Source organism: Crocodylus porosus, unplaced genomic scaffold (genome assembly GCF_001723895.1).
Source record: "Crocodylus porosus isolate Cpor-Errol unplaced genomic scaffold, CroPor_comp1, whole genome shotgun sequence".
In the NCBI taxonomy this organism is placed as follows: domain Eukaryota; kingdom Metazoa; phylum Chordata; order Crocodylia; family Crocodylidae; genus Crocodylus; species Crocodylus porosus.
Genome location: NW_017728927.1, coordinates 12,989,393 through 13,010,431, shown reverse-complemented (window position 1 = coordinate 13,010,431; position 21,039 = coordinate 12,989,393). Strand labels below are relative to the sequence as shown.

Below are 21,039 nucleotides of genomic sequence, written 5' to 3'. Positions count from 1 at the left end.
TGTTCTCTCTTACACATCATGAAAAGTGGCAGCTTATCCAAAACATGCAGTGGGTCCTTGGCAAAGAGAAAAAAGGGAATCGTATTTCAGTTTGTATATGACTTCTTAAGCATTCTTAAAATCAGTTTGATATCATAACGTTTTGCAGAAAAACTTGTCCATCTCTGTTTACTTTTTAAATATACCCAGCTGAGGGCTGTATCTTTAATTCTTTACACACAATTTTCTTGAGACAGTGTCTTAGGTAAAGTGTAGAATAACTTCTCCATATTGAAGGTCGAGTTGTTTGAGAGGAAAACAGACCAGTGAACTAGGTTTCTTCCAATTGTATCTGTTTTAGCTTGTTGCTTATAGTGTTTTTATAAAGTAGAGAAGTGATCAAAGTTTTTAATGCTTTCACCCAGGAGCATGAACATGTTAGTTTTCTGAATTTGCCCCTCCAGTTTCTGATTGTTCATTTTCTGTCCTCTTTTAGGGGAATCTACGCTACTGGTTGGAAGACCCAGATTGTAGGGATCAGTACAGTGTGATCTTTGAGTCAGGAGACCGCACCACCATCTTCTGGAATGATGCAAAGGAACCTGTCCAAATTGAAGAAAGAGCAGTGAGTACCCCTGAAAATAGGTGTCTGTTGCAAGTGCAGTATGGTTGAGACACTGAAAAATGGGAAAGAAAAGTGCAGCTGGAGTGGGATGAAGATGTTTGGTTACAGGAAAGAATGATTGCTACTCTTTTATTTAATTAAAACAGGTGTATGTCCTACTGTTCAGGGTACAGTAGGGTAAAAAGGAAAAATGAAGGAGACAGTTTCATTACTTGGTAGCAATACAATTGGCTGCGAAGGAATGAAAATTGTTGAAGAAAACTTGTTCTGCAACTTGATGGTGACCTTCATTTAGCCTCTCTATTTGTGTATTGGGGGTAGTACCCAGCCAGATATGTTTAGATCAAAAGCCTAGGAGTGAAAATTCAGAGTTGGAGAAATATTCTAACAGTAGGTGTGTCTACACATGCACTTGATCTGGGTTTGGTTTACTGAGGAGTAAACTTCTGTGGATTAAGTTCTCCCCAGCAAACATCTACACATGCAGGGACTAGGCAGCAGATTTGTTGCTCTTGGCACCAACCAAACTTCATGCAGTGGGCCCCTAGTGCCACCAGGGGGAACTCCAGGCTTCCCCTGGGTGCTAGACCAGGGACTGGCAGGGAGCACTGGGCCAAGAGATGGCTATCTCTTGGTTGGGGTGGGGGGGAGAGGGCCTGCCTGCTACTGGGGTGGGGACAATGTCCCCCTGCCCTGACAGTAGGGAGCTCCTGGCCCTGGCTTCCCAGTCAGGACAGGGGACTTGAAAAGAGCTGCAGGGGAGGAGCTAGTTAGCTGCCCCACTGGTGGATCGGTGCAGGGGGGCTGGCTGGGATCTACCCCACCCCTCCAGCTCTTTCCAAGCCCCTGTGCCTCGATTACTTTGCATTTGCCGGTAGCAAATTTACTCATGATTAGGGAGGTTTACCATGTAATAAGCATATGCACATGTAGACACACATGCTTATTTCTCAGTAAACTATGCTGCTGCACAGTTAAGCATCTTGTGTAAACGCTTGATAAGTAGAATTTACTGCTGTCAAGCATGTACTGCTCCGCAGCATTGTAGAGCTACCTTCCTTGTTACTAGATCGGGGCGGGCAATTATTTTGGGTGGAGGGCGGCTTACTGAGTTTTGGCAAGCCATCGAGGGCTGCATGATAGGCAGCCAGGGGCAGATAAATATTTTTAGGGGCCCTGCGGCCCGGATAGAATGGCCTGGTGGGCCACATCCAGCCTCTGGGCTGCATTTTGCCCACCCCTGTACTAGATACTTTTTAGCCAAGGTAAATACATGCGCAACAGGAGTGGTCAGCCTGCAGCACACATGACACACAGCACAGGCAGCCTCCGTTTGTGGCATACAGCAGATCAGAGGAGAGACAGGCAGCGGAGCAGCAGATAGGGCAAGGATCAGAGCAGCAGATTGGGTGGAGATCACAGTGGCACTGGGGAAGAATACAGAGCTTAATTTGTGGCATGCCTGCCAAAAAGTTTTGGCCCCACTTGCATAGAAGATGCCCTGACTGTGGGTCTGGAGCTGTCTGAAGTTCAAAAGAAACCTTCTTACTAATCCAAGGACAAGTTCTGTAATGTTCTTTATCACTTGCACTAGGTGCTGCCAGAGGCTTCCCACCACTGTCAGCTTCTACTTGCAACTGATTAGTAGGTTTCTGGAACAAATTCCTTATGTGGTATTTTCCTGAAAGCCTTCAGGCTAAGAAGTAGGAAACATGTTAAGTTGCTTTGGTTTTACCTTTTATCTTTCTCAGATGTTTGTACTGTGGGAGGTGTGACAGTGTAGGATCGGAGCTGTCCAACTTCCAAGTCCCTGGGGGCCCCTTGACCTGAGGGCTGCACCAGTGGGACTTGCCACGAGGCACAGTGTGCAGATGCCTCTTTTCATTTCCCCTTCCTCCACTGTTGCACCATGCTGCCCCCATCTCCTGCACTGCTGTGCCATGTGAGCACAGTTCCCCTTACATGCAGACCTGCTTTCAGTTCCCTGTGCTACCCCACTGTCCCACCTCCTAAGGGGAAAGCATAAAGTGCTGCCTAGAGGAGGGAAAGGGGAGACTTCAGGAGTGGTGGGGGAGCAGTGGCTGGAGGCTGCACACTAACCTCTTGCAGGCTGTGAGTGGCCTGTGGGCCCACAGTTGGATAGCTCTGCTGTAGACCATAGATATTGAAAGTCTTCCTTGAAATCCAGCAGCCTGAATATAATTCATCTGTATAACTCTTCCTATAGCGGTGGACAGAAACCTATGTCCGCTGGTCCCCCAAGGGTACCTATCTGGCTACATTCCATCAAAGAGGAATTGCTTTATGGGGAGGAGAAAAATTCAAACAGATCCAGAGGTTCAGCCACCAAGGTGTACAGCTCATAGACTTCTCGCCTTGCGAAAGGTATGTCGTGAAAAGATGTCTATTCCTGGGGGCCCCATGATGAGAGGATGCATTAGAAAATCAAGTATAAAATACGTTTATTCTCCCTCTCCTGTTTTCATTCTGACTGGATCTTCAGTCTTAATTTTTATGTTACTCTTTGGAGTTGCTACCTTCTGGTGGCTATCCTTTCTGGGGGAGGTGTTGAGGGGAAGTGAATGTATACAAAACTGTCTGATGCGACATAACTCAGAATGGTTGGTCTATACTGAAGGATTGGATTTAAGGACACTTTAGCTCCAAAGAAAGCTTGCTAGTTTCATGCATCTTTCTAAAGTCCACAAAGAGGATGGGATGCTGGAATTTAGTCAGTGATGTCTGTCTTAGCAAAATGTTCAGCTGATCAGCTGTTACCTTGAAATAAATTCTTCACTCTTGGTAATATAGCAAGTATCTTAGCAATGGGTGGTCATATTAGTTCCACAAAACCTTTGGTCACTGTTCTGCTTCTGTCAGTCTTCTGTTTATAAATGCTTAATGGGAGCGGTTTGGTGCAAGATGAACATAATGGGTTTCCTTGTTGGCAACCAAAGTATAGGAATGACTGCTTTTATCTGCCTTGAAATTATTCGATTGTGAACTTAGCAAAACACCTAGAGACAGACTGCTTAAAAGAAATTAGCTCTGCTTAGCTGATTCAACTCCGAAGCTGGTAAAAGTGTATATGTTGAAATGTTAGATCTCATGAGAAAAGTAAAGCTAATCGCTTTCCTTCTCATAGGTACATGGTATCCTTCAGCCCTCTAATGGACACTCAGGATGACCCTCAGGCTATCATCATTTGGGATATCCTAACTGGTCAGAAGAAACGAGGATTCCATTGTGAAAGTTCAGCCCATTGGCCCATCTTTAAGTAGGTTGGCTAAAAACAGTAGAGGAGGAAGCCTCTAGTTATTGATGCGCTAAGGGAAGCAGTTCTGACGGCATATGTTCCTCTTATTTGTTTAGGTGGAGTCATGATGGCAAATTTTTTGCTCGAATGACATCAGATACCCTCAGCATCTATGAAACACCTGTAAGTGCTTTAGTGCATAAAACCTACTGCTTTGTAATGTCAGCTTGATCCAAGGCACCTATTTTTTTTAAAGTGTCAGCTGTTTACTGCTAAAATTTGTCATAAGAGGAAAACCTGCCTTTTAGTAAATATCTTTTAAAGGGTGAGAAATCCCCCTTGTCTTGACTTCCTCTCCTCAGCCCCCCCAGCACTTTTCTTGTTCAGTTATGCCATTCCTAAATTTCACAGAAGACTAAAAAGCAATGTAAGTTGTGTAAAGAGCCTACAACTTGGATATCAAACTCATCTGGCTTCATGGGCTGGGTGAAGGACATGGAGTAGTTCACAAGCTGAATCAAGCCCACAGGCTAGTGATGTGCACTGCATACAGTGCAGGGCTGCAGCTGGCGTACATGCTGCACAGGGGGCGCGGTTTGGGGTGTGCACTATGTGCAGGTTGCAGGGCCACTCAAAGATCCACAGGCAGCACTGTGGCCCAGATCACTGGGGCTCCATGGGCTGGATCTGGCCCATGGACTGTACTTCTGACAGCCCTGGCCTACAGGATTGGAGTTGCTCAGTACCTCTTAACTCTTCGGAGCAGATCTTTACTGAAAGGCCTTAAATTGTGTACATCCTGCTTTATTCTCCCCTTTGTCTTTTCATGTTACCATGCATTTATCATTGGATTACAGTAATTGGGAGAGTAAAAAAAAAAAAAAAAAATCTGGCACTTTCAAGTGCTTTAATTGATGAGGGTAGGGGGCAAGGCAATACATACCTGTACATATTTGTAACCTGTAAATTCATTGGGTTTTTTTTCTCATGTAGTCTATGGGCCTACTGGACAAGAAAAGTTTGAAAATCACTGGGATAAAGTGAGTATTCCTTTTAGGTCTGCTGTCTTAGGTTGTGTTGTTCAGGTGCAAGGAATGCTAGTTTCATACTTGTAGATGTAGATGGCCACTGAAATGTATAAGGCACTCGATTACTGTGGTGACAAGAAGACACCTCTGACTTTTTAATGTAACCTTATAATGGCCTTCAATATCCATTTTGCTCCATAACTTCATACTGAGCTTGGTGACTTGGATTTGGTAATACTTTGGCTTGTCTTCCAGAGGCTTGTCTTTCAGTCTAAGATTTAAGAAACATAGAAAGAGAGAATCCACATTCCTAGTGGTTAATTTCCTATGATGCTGAAGATAAGGGCTGTCTTTTTCTCTTCAGTGTTTAATGTCTGGCATGAGCCTTTCACTGGTTCTTGTATCTTTCCCTAGCAGTTTAAAGGGCCTTTATATTACTTATTGTTTGCTCTCCACCAAGGTACTTTTGGTACCTATAATTTTGGTCTTTTTACTTGTTTTGTGGTAATATATAATGCTGGGTATAGAGTGTTTTAAATACTGTTGTGTAAAGCATCCCCATTTCTTGAGTCCCAAATCACTTGTACAGCTATGAGAAAAATATTTGCACTAAACCTGTTTCTGTAATGATTACAGCAGTAGGAATAGTTGTAGGTCCTGTGTCAGTTTGTCACTGAACTGGAATACGTTGTCTTTGTGCATTTATGCTTTGTGATATTGCTAGGAATAATACTGTACAATTCCAGGATATTGGCTTGATTTTTTTTTTTCCCCCTCTGTTTTTTTCCTTGATCTTTGCTGTGGAGGAAACCACCTGTATGGAAATAAGAGAGATTTGTCACTTCTACCCTTTTTCTGTAACTGTGGTCCATTTTACATACAATTGTAAATCTTGTCATAACAATGGAAATCTGTTTTGTGGCCTTGGGACTTGCCTTGAATCTGCTGTATGTTTATGGTATCAAAGCCGAATCAAAATGTATTTGTTAACTTAAACTCATTTGCATATCAGTAAAGGATCTCTTTAAGATGTTTGTCTATCTGTAGCAGGGGTAGGCAACGTTTTTTGGCCAGAGTGCTGAAAAAACCGCAATGTCTACCTTGGAAGGTGCCAGAGTGCCAACACGCTGGAGCCCGGAGAGCTGTTTGCAGCCTCCTGCCTGCAGCTGGCCAACAGAGGCCAGTCTGCTTGCAGCAGGGCTTGCAGCCTCCCAGCTGCCTACTGGAAGCAGCCTGGGCTCTGTGGCTGGCAGCAGCTGCTTGGAGCCCGGGCTGGCGGTGGTGTGCCGAGCAAAATGGCCTTGCATGCCATGCATGGTACGCATGCTGGGGGTTGCTGACGGCTGATCTATAGGCTTAAAGTAGAGGGTGTTATCCAGCACCTGTTGGAACTGAAGTATCTTGGTTCCTGGCATTTTTTTTGCATAATTCCTATTGCTATCTCAGAATAAATAACATGACCTATTCTCTTTCTCTTTCCCGTGTTTAAGAGAGCATTAAAGAAAGAACTCTTCACAATCTTTCTTTAAAGCATTCAGAAAATTAAATATGCCCAAATGCAAGAGAAGTGTTTCTAATGCAGTATAATGGGCTGCCTTCTTGTTATCCATTTATTTTAACTCATCTCCCAGATCAACTGAAATTCTGTAGTTTGAGATGAGGGAGTACCACCTTTTTTCTTAAATCTGATTGCACTGCTTTTGCTGCATTCCCAAGTGGTAGATATGCAAAAGACCCATGTTTGATCTGCTGAGACAGGAGGCTTAACTGGAGTGTCACCAGACTGGTTCTGGTAAGTCTGTAGCATTTGATCTGGGTTTTGCACTTCTATCTGCAGCCTAGTTTTGGTGTCAAGCTACCTATTAACTAGATATAATTTGGAAATGTTTTGATGACTCAGTGCAGAAAATTGTTTCTCAGCCTGTTTGTAGCATCTTTAAGTGGTGGTCAGGAAACTGTACTCTTATAACATTCTTGCTGTTTTCATTTTCATCCTGTAGAGATTTTTCATGGTCTCCAGGAGGTAACATAATTGCATTTTGGGTGCCTGAAGACAAAGACATCCCAGCAAGGGTGACGCTGATGCAGCTCCCCTCCAGACAGGAAATTCGTGTGCGGAACCTGTTCAATGTGGTAGACTGCAAACTACATTGGCAAAAGAATGGCGATTACCTGTGTGTGAAGGTAGACAGGACTCCCAAAGGTACACAGGTATGTTATTTGCAGGCATGTTTATAAACTGAACTCTGCCTGTTTCTGAAGCTTTATTAGCATTCAAAGTGGATGGAAAGAAATGTGTACATCATTGCATCATGTCAAAATCAATATATCCATATATTTCCAATATTGTGAGGTGCCACAGATACTGTGCTACTTGCTTCTTAAGAAACTTAAGAACAGTATTCATCGTGGGTTTGCAGTGGGAGTCTGTCAGTTATTTTTGAAGAATATGGAGAACAGAACATCCTCCTGATTTTTGTTATATTCAGGAATCCAGGCTTTCCATTTGCCACAAAAAAAGTATTAAAACCCAGTTTTTTTAATTTTAAAGAGAAAAACATGGAAAACAATGGGTTTTTCCCTTGCAGGCTGGCAGAGTTCCAGCCTACAAGGGGCCGGGGGGGAGCGGGAAGAGGGTGATCAGCAGGGGATGCCATGTGTGTATGCACACATATGCATGTGGCCACTAGGCAGCTTGGAGAGCAGCTCTCTCAGGTAAGTCTGGCAGGGGACAATTGAAGTACCCTTCGTGAGGGAGGGATTTGTCTGGAGTTGGGGCTGCTGGCCAGCCCAAGGCAGTGCATGGGGCTTGGGGTCCAGGCAGGGAGTGGGATGGGGCCAAAGGCAGGTTGTCAGGGGCTGACATGACTGGCTGGCTCCCTGCTGCTGCACACACTCCTGGGGAGGGCACGGGAGGCACATGTCCCCAGACATGAATGCCTAGTGCCTTCCATGACTGGCAGCGAGTGAGTTCCACCTGCAGAAGCCGGTTGCGGCTTCAGCCGCGGGCAATCTCAAGGGGGCCACATGTCCCTCCTATGCATCACTTATGCCCCCAGACTTGTGCGTGGGGTAGAGGTGGGCAGCCCCTTGTTCTCCACAGCGGCACCCAAGCCCTGGCTGATGCTTTCAGGTGGTGGTGGCTGCTGTGGCAGAGCAGAATGCAGAACTCAGCTTCTGCCTTCCCCCATGAGCAGCATGGGTGGGGAAGCTCATTGCTGCTGCCAGGAGCTGTATGGTCCCTTGCCGGGAGCCGTATGGTGCCCTGGTGAGGTGCCTCCTGTCCGCCTGGCAGCAGCAGGGGAAACGGCGCAGAATTGTGCTCCTTGCTGCTGCTGCGCAGGCAGGTGGGGGCTTCACCAGAACAGCACAGGGGTCCCAGAAACAGCAACAAGCTTTCCCACCTGGTCCCACTCTGTCCCTTTCTGCCCTGTGCATTTGGTCCTGGGCACTGGGCCACGGAAGCCCCAGGGGGTGGGCAGCAGGGCAAGGAGCCTGAGTCCACAACTGCCTCCCCCATGGGCTCTGCTCCAGCCATGCCTCCTGTGGTGGCGGGGCAGCTGGGCTCTGTGATGCACTTGGACACAGCAGCTGGTGCCTCCTGTAGGTGGCAGCCAGGGCTTGGATGCTGCTGGGGGTTGGGGGCGGGAGGCTGTGGACCTGGGTGTCTAGCCCCATATCCCCGTTAGCTGGAGGTGTGGGTGTTTCATTTTAATCATGAAAAAATGCAGATTTTGGGGGTTGTTTTTTGGGTGGGGTGACAGGCAGGGGGTTTAAAATTGGAGAATTTGCTTGTTTTAAGGAGAGAGAACCAGGATCCCTGGTTTATATCTAATTTTATTGCAGCATAGTCTGTTGGAAACATAGATTCTTAAAAGAAAAGACTAATTTTTTTTTAAAGCATGCATCTTTATTGGAATCAAAATTTTTTTTTTCCACAAGTTGCAATGTGTAGAAATGGCAACTTTGGGAACACATCTCAAGGTACTATGCCAGACTGATTGCCTATTAGAATGACTTGTCCTTGGATTCCTTTACTGAAGATTTGACTAAACTTGGCTTTTGCAGGGTGTAGTGACCAATTTTGAAATCTTCCGAATGAGAGAGAAGCAGGTCCCGGTGGATGTGGTAGAAATGAAAGGTAATTCCAACTCTTCAGGTATCCCTGACTTGACAGTGAGACGGGGTTCTCATTCTTTTTTACAAATTCCATTGTACTACTTGCACACCACTGGATGCACTGTAAATGCTAGACAGGACACTTTGGGGTAAACACTTTTTTTTGTGAGAACTAAGGTTCTACAGGAGTAACTTTTTCCATGGAAAAACTCAAGTTCTTCAGATTGTGTTCTTGCAGGGGATTTTTAAGAAGCCCTCTTTCCAGTCTCCTGCTTCCCTTGATGTAGATGTCAGCTGCTTTGCTGGGAATTTAGATGCTATAACTAGCGAATAAACTGCAAACTGTAGCGCAAAGTGCTGCTGCTAATGGCTCTTGCCATGGGAAGGGCACCTTGGTATCCAGGGAATCTGGCACATGTTTACTGTACTTAGCTTTAACAATAAAATAATTGATTGTTTGCTACAATACCTAATTGAGAAGATTCTCTAAGGTGGGGAAAAGTTGGGGGTAACACCAGTGGTTGGAGATGTTCTTTATTCTGTGTTCTTCTGGTTTGCTGACTAGAAGTAAAGCAACAGTGCAAGTCACAGTAGGTTTCTCATAATTTATGTTCTTTTGACTCGAGCATCCAGGGTTTCTTCACTCTTGAATACAGAAATCACTTGTAATTTGAAGCTGTATAAAGAATAACTTGAAGATTGCACTGCTGTTTTGTAAGATGTTGGGTTTTGACAACTCCTGTTCTCTTACAGAACCTATCATAGCCTTTGCCTGGGAGCCAAATGGTAGCAAGTTTGCTGTGTTGCACGGAGAGACTCCTCGAATTTCTGTCTCCTTTTACCATGTCAAAAATAATGGGAAGATAGAGCTCATCAGTAAGTGTAATTGAGTGCACAACTGAGGGTGGAAGAGACTAGAGATAAAGCACTTTTAAATGCAGCTACTGCCAGGTTTGTACTGTAGAGTTCCAGCCAATTGTGTAGCATTGAGTGTTTATACCAGACACTTCTGAACGCTAATGCAAAGCGTAGGAGGAGTGTATCTGGAGCATGTTGTAGGCTAGCAATCTTGTGCAGGTGGAACAGCCCAAAGAGGAGTGTCAGACTCATTGTGTAGTGAGAATGCTCCCTTGGTCTGTGGGCTGGAAATAACAGGTTCATTTAGAAGACACTAATCTTGTTTGGCTGTGGCTGGAAAAGTTAAATAACGTTTAAAAAATAATTACAGACATTTTAAACAGTGTGGGCAGGTGCATGTTCAAAACTTCCTGTCCTCTGTACACTTCTGTCTTCATGTCTGAATCTTCCCTGTTCTCCCAGCTGTTCAGGAATTTCCTTCCTCCTTATTTTGGTTTATTGTGCCTTTATTTCAATTTAACCTAAGTTAATCAAGAAGTCAGCTAAAGATATTTTTAAACCAATATGTGTTAACACAAGGCAACTGTAATGGTTTAAATTACATTGGTTTCTAAACTGGTATGGTTTTGTAGGCAGATAATGCCTTTAGAACTTCCTGACAGCTAACATTTTCTCTGTCATCAGTAGGAACAGATTCATATTGGGTTTCATTCTTCTAATAAAAATGGTATTTTAGGGATTTCAATTGCAGAGCTTAGAAGTTGTCTTCTGAGGACTATATAGAATACCCTTCAGCATGTTTGCTGATAAACTGATGGCAATGGGTTGAGGTTTCTGTAGGGTGGGTTGGTTGTTTTAGTGACTAAACATTCTGTTCCCTTTCAGAAATGTTTGACAAGCAGCAGGCAAACACGATATTCTGGAGTCCCCAAGGGCAGTTTGTAGTGTTGGCTGGCCTCAGAAGGTGTGTGTTTGTCATCTTAATCCATGAGCTCTGATTGAATTGGTAAAGTGAGTAGAAATGTCTGAATTAAAAGAAGTCTTGCAATAAAATGTCTTTATTGTGCTGCCCTATAAAATAATCTCTAATATACAAATAAAATCCTACCCATATGTCACCATTTCTGTACCGCACCTGATTTATATTAGGAGAATTACCTTTGTATAGAAGATTCTGATTTTGACTTCTGGTAATCTCATTTTGACTCTTCCAGCTTTTTTTGCCCCTCTAAGTCTTGCATGAATTTTTAAATGGCTATTAGTATTTTACAAGTGATTTCTACCCCCCGCCCCCCCTTTGATAGATAAATTCTTGAGAGCGTGACAGGGGATGGGGCATAGAGCTGGCAGGGGCTACTAGGCAGGGCAGACTGGGCAGCTCCAGAGTGGGTCATTTGACCCCTGAAGAAGGCATCTGTCCATGCAGGAAGTGGAAGAGGGCAACAGTGGCTGCTTATGCAGAGGCTGGTACCAAGTAATGGCAGTGGGGGCAGAATTGGCCGAGCCCTGCTCTTTTTTCTGTCTTCCCTGTCCTTGTCCCTGTCAGGGGGGGTGAGCACAGCCCCTGCTGCTGCAGCTGATCCTCCTCCGGAGACTTGAGTACCAGAGCCACCATTCCCTGCAGTCACTCCCACCAGTTCCAGGAGCATGGGAGGAGCAAGGGAATAAGCTGGGCTGAAAACGTGCAGCCTTGTGTCTGCTTGCCCACCCAGAGCGCAGTTCTTGGAGCACGGTATTATCGGTGCAGGGGCTGCCAGGGCGTAGGGACTGCACTTTTTTAGCCCAGCTAGATCTGCTCCACTTATGCTCACAGAGCCGCTGGGAGAGGAGTGGGGAGTGCTGCCAGGATGCTGGGGCAGGCGCTCCATGCTGGTGTGAGGAGGAGTTGATGTGTACTTCCTCTCATATGGGCTAGTTGCTGCCATAGCACCCTGGTTGAGAATCGCTGCAGTAGACAACAGCAAAGAGCTAGTCTTGCTCTGACTAGCAAGCAGTGGGTCCATTTTTTTATAGTCCAGCAGAGTACCTTTACTTATTGGCTGTCTGTTGCCATTGCATTAAATGAGGAATGATGCTATTTTAATCTTGTCCCTCTTGGCTAAGTCTTCTAGAATGCTCTTGGGTAGAGTAATTGTAACCCATGTCTTGTGAATTAATGTACTTTAAGACAACAGTGACTGTTCAATATTAAAGTCCATCTTTAAATTTTGAATGATTTAAATGTCCAGGATTACATTCATTATGACACTTTGAGGTAATGCTCATGTTTTTTAATGAATGCCCTGCTGGTGTGTTTATCCTGCTTGACAGTGGTTGTTCTACTCATTAGTTGGACATTTCTTAAGCATTTTAATTTTAAAAGGTTTGTAGTAATTATGAGCAGTACATGGCTTTGCACCCATTAAAGGAAGAGCTTGGCTTCTCATTTTAGAACGCCGTATTTTTATTTTTGATCCTGTCTTGGCTACAGAAAATGTTTCACGTGTGTGCTTAGAAAGCTATGGTTGTACCCAAGTGTGTTTTATAACCTGGCCTCACCATGACATGCAAGACAGGAGTTAGGATGAGGAGGTGAGAGTTAAGAAATATAAGCCTAGGGAGATACAAGGGTTAACCCTATTTAACAAGATGTTTGCTTGACACTTCCCATCATGCTTTCCAATTGCAGAAGTGCAGAGAAATGCTATGATTTATATGGAGGTGTGAGTGCATCTTGGTTATTTGCATGGGGTCAGCTTTGTTGTGAAATAACTTCAGACTCTGAAAGCATACTGTTTTTATGAAGTGGGAAGTGTTTGTGTACCAAGATCATGATCCTTGTGTACCTTTTTCAGCATGAATGGTGCCTTAGCATTTGTTGATACATCTGATTGCACCATGATGAACATAGCTGAACACTATACAGCCTCAGATGTGGAATGGGATCCTACCGGCCGATACCTTGTTACTTCTGTGTCTTGGTGGAGTCACAAGGTATTGAAGTCTTTTAGTTACTTTCTCTTGCCCTTTTTCAATATTCATGGCAATCTAATTTTTGTGTTGGCTGTAAAATTAGAAGTTTTATACTTGCTTATATTTGTCAGTGGTTCATTGGTAGTGGTGCAGTCTTCTCAAGTACTAATTTTGTGTACTGGCTCATTAACTCCATCCCTCTTTTTTGAACTGTTCTAGGTAGCATTGCTATTTTGCTTAAACTCTGTCACTAAAGGGGCAGTCCCAGTCCCATTCATTTAAATTGCATGTCCACTGGTAAACTTCCTCTTGGTCCAAGCAGATTTCCTCTTCTATGTCCAGCATACCACTTCTGGGTAGTTGCAATAGATCCAGTAGTTGTACTTAGCATTTTCTGTATTAGTAAAGAAGCTTTATTTATTGAGGTTCAGATAAAGTGAATGGTTTGGGTCTAGATTCCTGGGCCTCCATAAAAATCACTTTTTTTGCTTTTGTTTATTTTGTGGACACTTCATTCTTTTTTCTGTAGTGTGGCTTTTCTCTGAGGCGCATGCCCTCATCCTAAAAGAAAGACTTTGAGTAGAAAGCCTACTCTAGAAGGGGCTTGTTTGAAAAGAGCAGAGAATTCCACTAGTGGCTGTTGCAGTGATATGGAAGACACTATGGTTGCTTACAGACATAGAAAAAAAACAAAAAACAGTGCTTTACTTTTAGCTTGGAGCACCTCAGTGTCGAGCGCAGCACATGCCCTGAACAGGAATTGCATCGGTTTGACCCAGCTCCTTACCATCTGTATAGCTTATGCACTTCAGCAGGGTGTTTTGGCACTTATCTAATAGCTGATTGAATCAGCTATTAGACAAAGGCACCAAACCCTACTCCCCCAACCCCGTGCTGCAGTGTGAGCTATACAGATGGTGGAGAGCTGGGTCAAACTGACGTGATTCTTCTTCCAGTAAAGCACTTTTTGTCTCCATGTCTGTCAGCACCCTAAGATACTGTAGTGATAAGGTTTTCTCCTGCTGTAGTAAAATGGATCCACCTGACCAAGGTCTCTCACTGTGGCTTTCTAGGTGGACAATGCCTACTGGTTATGGACCTTCCAGGGTCGTCTTCTCCAGAAGAACAATAAAGACCGTTTTTGCCAGCTGCTTTGGAGACCCCGACCACCTACTCTGCTCAGCCAGGATCAGATCAAGGTACTGTACACCACTAAACCTTTTTTGTATAGACTGTGCTGTAGAGAATTTGGGTGATACCATTTTGGGGGCATGACAGCTTTCCATTCCCCAGGTTGAGTTCTGGTGTTTCCCGTTTCTATCATGAAGAGTTCAGAATGTAACTGCAATGTGCAAATATGGAAACGGTTCTGTAGATACCAAGTAGTGCTCTCAATTTAGTTTATCACTGTTTCTGTTTAACAAAAAAAAAAAAAAAAAAACCAACCAAAAAACCCTCCAAACATCCCCCCCTTTGGAAGCTTCATAGAGAAACTAGAAGGGTAAAACAGCAGAACATAGTTATTCAGAACCTTACAGTTGCATAGTTGCAGGAATACATAAGCTATTTTATACCCCCAAGCAGGATAGGCTGCAAAAGAGGTAAAGAAGTTTCCCTTTGTTTAAAAAGGATTCACATGTAAAGCAATTGCCTCTTAAACTGTTTATTTTTGGGGAGGAAAGGGTATTGTGATTGTCAATTGGTAGTCTTGGTTGACACAAGTTTCTTTTTACAGCAAATTAAGAAGGACCTGAAGAGATACTCCAAGATCTTTGAACAGAAGGATCGTCTGAGCCAATCCAAAGCCTCAAAGGTAAAAAGCTTTGGGAATACAATGAAAAGTATTTGGGGCACTAACCTAGTGTCACTGTTGCAGTCCTGTGCCATGTAGTTTTGAATCGGTCACTGCTTCCAGAAGCAGGTCCCTTAGCCTAAAGCAGAAGTTTGTGGATTTTGGCTTAGGTTTACCTCCCGCAGCTACCAGGGGTGGGAAATGAGTAACCCAGGGATGACACTTGCACTTACTTTACCCCAGCAGCATAAGTATAGGAAAGTGGCAAGACAGTTCTACCAAATGAACAATCCAAGGAATTCCAAGGCCCAGTATTATTTGTGTATTATATACAAGGAATTGGCAGGAGTCTGGTTTTTTTTTAGCATGGGGACCTGAATATCCTTGGCTGGCACTTGTGGTGGGTTCCTGATGATATTTTTCTCCATCTAATCAGTTCTTCTAGTAAAACTTGAGAGAAACTAACAAGCCAAGGATGCTACCTTGGAAAAAGATTGCTAATTAAACTAGCAGAAGCTAGTCATAAGTGAAAAGCACCTGGATCACCTTAAAATGTGTGGGTACACTGTGTCAGTGGGTTTATTAATAGTCTTTTCTTGTCTCTGTAGGAGCTGGTGGAAAGGAGACATACAATGATGGAGGAGTTCAAGAAATACCGCAAGATGGCACAGGAACTTTACATGGAACAGAGAAATGAGCGTTTAGAGCTTCGAGGCGGTAAGGCGCACATTGAAACAAACAACATTAGAGGTTTGGCTGTTGGTTAATAAATCAATCAACCAACATCACTGGCTGCGCTGTCTTGGGTAATGGCTCAGTTGTTATTGGAACCTTCATATTAATGTTGAATCGTGTTCCTCTTCCTAGTTAATTTTGAGCAGGGACAGTCTCCTCTGTTATCGCTCATCCATTGTATTATTGCAAGGCCCATTTTGTTGAAGGAAAAAGTCTCAACTGGTTTTGATTTGTTGTGATTATTAGAAGTTTAAAAATATTGCTGACACCCAGGAGGTGGTATTGAGAGTGTCTTTGGCTAACCTCTTGTCTGATATGGGGTTAAGACTGAGCTTTTTTCCATCTGTTGGGTTGAGACAGATAATGGAACAATGATTGCTGCTGCTGCCCAACATGAGAAATGACTGACTTGATTACAAAGCTTCACACAGAGGCCAGAGCAGAGTAGTTAAGCAGTGAACTAGTTAATGTTCCTAACTTTGAGTGATAAAATAAAATATTTTGATTTTACAGATGGTTTACTGCTGTTCCCTTTACTCCTTGATCAGTTGCATTGTGGGTATTTGCATGCAGGACTAATGTTTCTTCTCTTTGCCTAGGAGTGGACACAGATGAGCTGGATAGCAATGTAGATGACTGGGAGGAGGAGACAGTTGAATTTTTTATCAACGAAGAAATTATTACCATTGCAGAACCGGAGTAGTCTAATAACTGTGGTAAGACAGGTTTCTCTTTCAGTGCGGGGGGAAACCTTCTGCTCTGCTGTTGCAGCACTTCCAGGACTTGTAGAAGAACCACCTGGAGAAAAATATAAACATGTGTGCATGGTATAAATGAATGTTTCTGTCGCCTGACTTGGCTGCCATACTTTTTATCTCAGTTGAAAGATTCTGGAGAGCCAACTATAGAGGTTTTCTGGAAGTGAAGGCTTAGGTCAGCTCATGAATGCACTAGTGTTCTATAGAGCATTCTCTCCTGTTCTGTCTTGCCAGCACTATACTTTCAAAGACCGAGAAGCCTTTGAATTGGTCCTTAAACATGGTGCATTGCAGGTACATAATGAAACTGCCTATGCAGCATGAGAAATTTCTATAGCTGTGCCAGTGGACATGAAAAGATTGCCATCTTAAGCAGGTGTGGAAAATGCTGTGATGCTTTCTGTAACAAAGTTTTAACTGTTCAACAAATTAGCTGTATAATAATTAGCTGTATAATTTTACACTTCAGAACTGACTTCATCTGCTCAGAGTTGAATGTCCACTTGCTGTCTGCTATTTCTTCCTAAAAATGTTGGTCACATTTCAAAACGTAAAGTGCTTGATGTTGAAGCCTATTTAATCCAGCAGTCTGCCTTTCTGCTGTGCCTCTCCTTGCCCTCCCCCCTTTTGCTGTTCACATTGTACAGACAGATGTTGGCAATGCTGATGGCCTTAACTTTGCACTTGATCTGAGAAACATGAATTGTAATCTCATATCTTGCTTAGAAAGATGAAGGATTGCCAACTAAGACGAGATTCTAGCACAGATTGCTACCTTTCTCAATTTCAATTATGTAGATGGGAGTTAAGACTACAACTGCAGGTGAAAACCCAGCACACGTATCAGTGTAGAGAATGAATAATACAACCCAAAGATTGACAGCCTATGGCCTGCAGGCTGGATCTGGCCTGCAGAGCCATTGGATCTGTCCAGGAACCAGGGGGCTTCAGCAGCATTTGGTAGGTAGGGACTTTGCCTGGGTTATGCCATGGCATGCAGATGGGGCACTAGCCAAATTATAGCACCAGCCTGCCTCGGACCCTAGGTCATTCTTGTCTACTGCTGGTATAACCTACTTGCCCATCAACCAATGCAAAGGTTTGACTCCTGATCCTTTTACATGGCTTGATCCAGCAGATATGGTTCTCCTGTGTTACAAGCAAGTGGAAGGTGCCTAGAAAAAAAATAAAAGGTGTGCAGCCTGACTTTCTGAGTTGAATAGGCTTCATCAGAGGGTACTGAAGTGCAGCATTTTAGGAGTCCCTTCCACTATACAGATGAGAGAATTTGGAATTACTTGTTTGAGGCCCAGTAACTGACTGACTTTGCTTTTTTCTCCTTCTCTGCAGCACCACCATATCTTGTACTGAAAAGAGGTTTGTTCATTTTCAGAAAGCCTGCATCATTGGAATCTTTAGGCCATCTTCTCTCACTCTGGATGGTGAATGCGCCACATTCTCTCCATTCTGACACATTGTAGTGCCTTTAAAACCCGCTGCCTGCAGGAGGGATATTTGCAAAGGCACTGCTTTTAAATTTGTATTCATTTTTAGAGGTTTTCTTTTTAAATCCACCACTACCAGTATTTGCTATCTGACTCGTGTGGTGCTTACCAGTTGGCAGTTTTTAATTGCCCTCGGGTGAGTGTCAGCAGTGCACCTTCTGGAGTCTGGCGCACACAATGCTTCTCTTCACTGAGGAGACTTTTTACGTCCCATGTGCATGGACAGGTGTTTGTTTTGTATGGGAAAAGATCTGCAGGGAAACCATTTTTCACATGATGTATTTTAGTGTGCTGAAGTGGCACTACAGTGGGCTGTACCCTCCTCCATTCAGATTGTGACAGGATCTCTCAGTGGGTTGAACATGAAAATAAAAACAGACCTATACTAAAAAAAACAGGCCGTCTTGTGTGTTGTCTGTAGGAAAACTTTTAACTGACTAAAATTGGATGTATTCTGAATGATAGGAGTTTCTCCATTTAGAATAGGCCGCTGCTTTTCATTATTTTATATCCCAGTTTTATTACAGCTGTTTTGATCCATTTCTTGCAGTCTGTCAATTAACAGAACAATCATTCCACTATAGTTATTACAAGTGTATGATTTGAAAATGAAAGGATGTTTCTTAGAGACCTACTTAAAGTCACTGCTACTGGTGCAACAGCAGGATTTTGGAAGCTTTTAATAGGTTTTACTAGGAAGCTTTGGCTGAAAAATCTATTTGAAGGAATACTGTAGTCACACAAGGAGCTGTAGAGCTCCAGGCATCAAAATATTTGGATATACAAGGGAGCCAATCTAATATGGAAGAAAGTTCAGAATTCTTAAAGCTTCTGAAGCAATACCTTTGGGCAAACTTCCCTCAAGCAAGAAAAAGGGAAATCTCCCAAGAATCTGGTTCATTTTTTTTTTTAAATTTTTTTTATTTTTTCCCAGCAGAAAAGTTCGTCAAAATAAGCATGTTTTGGTACTGAAACTTCAGTGAAGTGGTTGCTCGTGGCAGGTTTTCTTTCACTTGTTTGAAGAGAAACTGTCCCGTACTTTGGCCTGATTGCAACACCAATTAAATTGTTGTTTTGCATCCAGTAAGATAAGTCTCCTGTCCAATATACCTTGACTCTTCCGTGACTCATACCCGTTCCTAGTACAGGGTATCTTGTACTTTTTTGCAAAAATGAATAATAAAATGACTAGACGGAGACCTTCAGTACATGGCTGGACAAATACTGTATTCCAAAACCTGATTAAATGTTGAACTGTAGTAACCCAAGTGTGATCCTGATCCTGGGTGCATTCGTTTTGTTGAGTTAAAGATTTTGTGCTTTGAACTAGATGCTGTTATCAAATACTTCTATTTCTAAGGATCCAGTCAGTGGTTAATACACTACAGATACTTTAGAGGGCAACATGTTTTCATTAGGTGCTTTCCAGGAGCTCTCACTCCCCGCCCCCCCCCCCGAAGTATTTGGACTCTAAGCTTTATTTAAGGTTTCTGATAGGCTAGCTCCTGTATGTCCAAACACTAAAACGTGAGCAATGCATAGCTAAATATTCAAGGAAGTTTTCAGTCCTCTGTTACACTGAAATCCCCCTACCTAATTTAAAAAGAAGAAAAAAAAATTTTTGAAAACTTATTGATGCAAGGTGATCAAAATAAAGAAACTCTTGCTGTTGTGTTTAGTTTCTAATCACGTGGAACCTGAAAAGTTAAATCGAATCTTGTGTCTAACAGAGCAGACACAAGATGCATGTTTGATCTTAAATTCTATTTGATATCCTAAGCTAAGAAATTCTACCTGTTGTATTTATTTTTCTAGTTTAAATTGGATTTACTATATTTTACTCTGTCCTTTTTGGAACAGAGCAGTATAATGCACTTGATACAGTACCCAGGGACTCGCTTCATGTAGCTTGTGTGGTTTGCTTCTTTAGGGTGAAAAATGTTAACCCCACTCATCAATCGCTTCACATCACTGGTGAGAGAGAAATATTTTCGAAATACCGTGCCTCGGCTTATGTTACTCATGTCCCTATGCCGTAAAAGGAACTTTGAAAGCCCTGTCAGAATGCTTACGACAAACAATCGTGCCTTTTTTATTCTTAAATATGGGCTACTCGCACTGTTCCTGTGTGTGGCTGTTAAAAGCGCTTTTTTTTTTTTTTTTCTGTAGTATACCTCCTCTCAAAATGCATCTTGCAAACAGTATAGCACAGGAAGTGCTTTGCCTAATGCCGACACACAGCTGTTTAACAGTGTGTACCTAACATTACTTAACAGTTGAATTCAGGGAAATTCCAGACATTTAATACAGAACATAGAGCTACTACTTCTGTTTTTATGAAAGTGTCACTGCCTCTTTCTCTACAAACCAAAAAAAGAAATCTTACCCGTATTCCCAGGAATCTTACCTTTTAGTGACTGCCTAATGGAAAAAGTGAGGTACTTGAGATTTAGTATCAGTTCAGTAGCTGATGGATGGCAAACATCCTCCATACCACTTAAGAATACTCCATTGTAGAATGTGTACCGGGGGGAAGGCTGGGTCTGTAATGCTTTTTGGTTTGCCTTCTGCATCCTCCACTCTCTAGTAGCTGTTCTCCCCTTCAGCATGTACATCTTAACTCCCGTTTGTTTTCTGATGTCTGAATGATCTTAATGATGGAGGCAGTTGACTACTAAAGACTGGTCTGGTTCTTGTCTACGTTACCACTTTCATTTAATTTAACTTTTGTAATGATTTTTTAAATAAATAAAATAGCTTTCTCCTGAACTCCTGTTTCTTGTATGACAAGCAGCTCCCTTCTTTTCCTCTGATCCTGTGAAATAATAGATGGAATGAATTGCACTGGGCCTCACTTCTGGACTAAACCTCTGGTGCCTTGTCCAGTTAAATTTTGAGTGTGTCCTTATTAACTGCTCTTGGGATCTCCCCCTGCTAATTAAACAGCAGTGATTTTTAAAATGCATCCATAAACTCATGGTGTACACATTTGGAGCTAATCTAATGGCACTAGATCAGCCTGGCAGAACTATCCCTCTCACCATGCAGGGATCCACATAGTTGACAAGCAATAAAAGTTGCTGCTTCCTCTCCAACATCACAGGATGGGGCTGGCACCTGGGACTGGGGAGCTGTTCCATGGTGGGGCAAGGATGAAGCTTGTTCCACAGCAGAGCTGTACCTCCCCACTGCCGCCAGGGTTCACTTCCCCATCAGACGGGTTTGGATGGGCAGGATGAGCTGCTCTGTGGGTAGCACAGGCTATGAGGGACTAGTGCCTGCCCTAGGCTGCAAGGAGCCAGGTAAGCCAGTTTAATTGCTTCAGAAGTAGTAGCCCTAGATGGATGCTGAACCTCCCTTCTAGGAGGGGTGGGTGTGTGACCCCTGTGGTAAGCTGCTGAATTTGGTGGTAGGGCAAAAGATGTGACCTAC

The 21,039-nt window shown here is 43.2% G+C and overlaps 1 protein-coding gene across 1 annotated transcript in view; it reads left to right on the top strand.

Moving 5' to 3' along the window:
- Positions 1 to 18,004, top strand: part of EIF3B (eukaryotic translation initiation factor 3 subunit B) — a 28,642-nt gene extending 10,638 nt beyond the window's left edge. Inside the window, exons 5-19 of the mRNA XM_019542031.1 lie at positions 476 to 604; positions 2,832 to 2,989; positions 3,750 to 3,881; positions 3,977 to 4,043; positions 4,854 to 4,900; positions 6,889 to 7,099; positions 8,957 to 9,029; positions 9,761 to 9,883; positions 10,751 to 10,829; positions 12,700 to 12,838; positions 13,891 to 14,016; positions 14,553 to 14,630; positions 15,218 to 15,326; positions 15,944 to 16,060; positions 17,453 to 18,004. Of these exons, the coding sequence (XP_019397576.1) occupies positions 476 to 604; positions 2,832 to 2,989; positions 3,750 to 3,881; positions 3,977 to 4,043; positions 4,854 to 4,900; positions 6,889 to 7,099; positions 8,957 to 9,029; positions 9,761 to 9,883; positions 10,751 to 10,829; positions 12,700 to 12,838; positions 13,891 to 14,016; positions 14,553 to 14,630; positions 15,218 to 15,326; positions 15,944 to 16,047 (1,575 nt within the window). The 3' untranslated portion in view covers positions 16,048 to 16,060; positions 17,453 to 18,004. The remainder of the gene's footprint in view (positions 1 to 475; positions 605 to 2,831; positions 2,990 to 3,749; positions 3,882 to 3,976; positions 4,044 to 4,853; positions 4,901 to 6,888; positions 7,100 to 8,956; positions 9,030 to 9,760; positions 9,884 to 10,750; positions 10,830 to 12,699; positions 12,839 to 13,890; positions 14,017 to 14,552; positions 14,631 to 15,217; positions 15,327 to 15,943; positions 16,061 to 17,452) is intronic.
- The last annotated feature ends 3,035 nt before the right edge of the window (positions 18,005 to 21,039 follow it).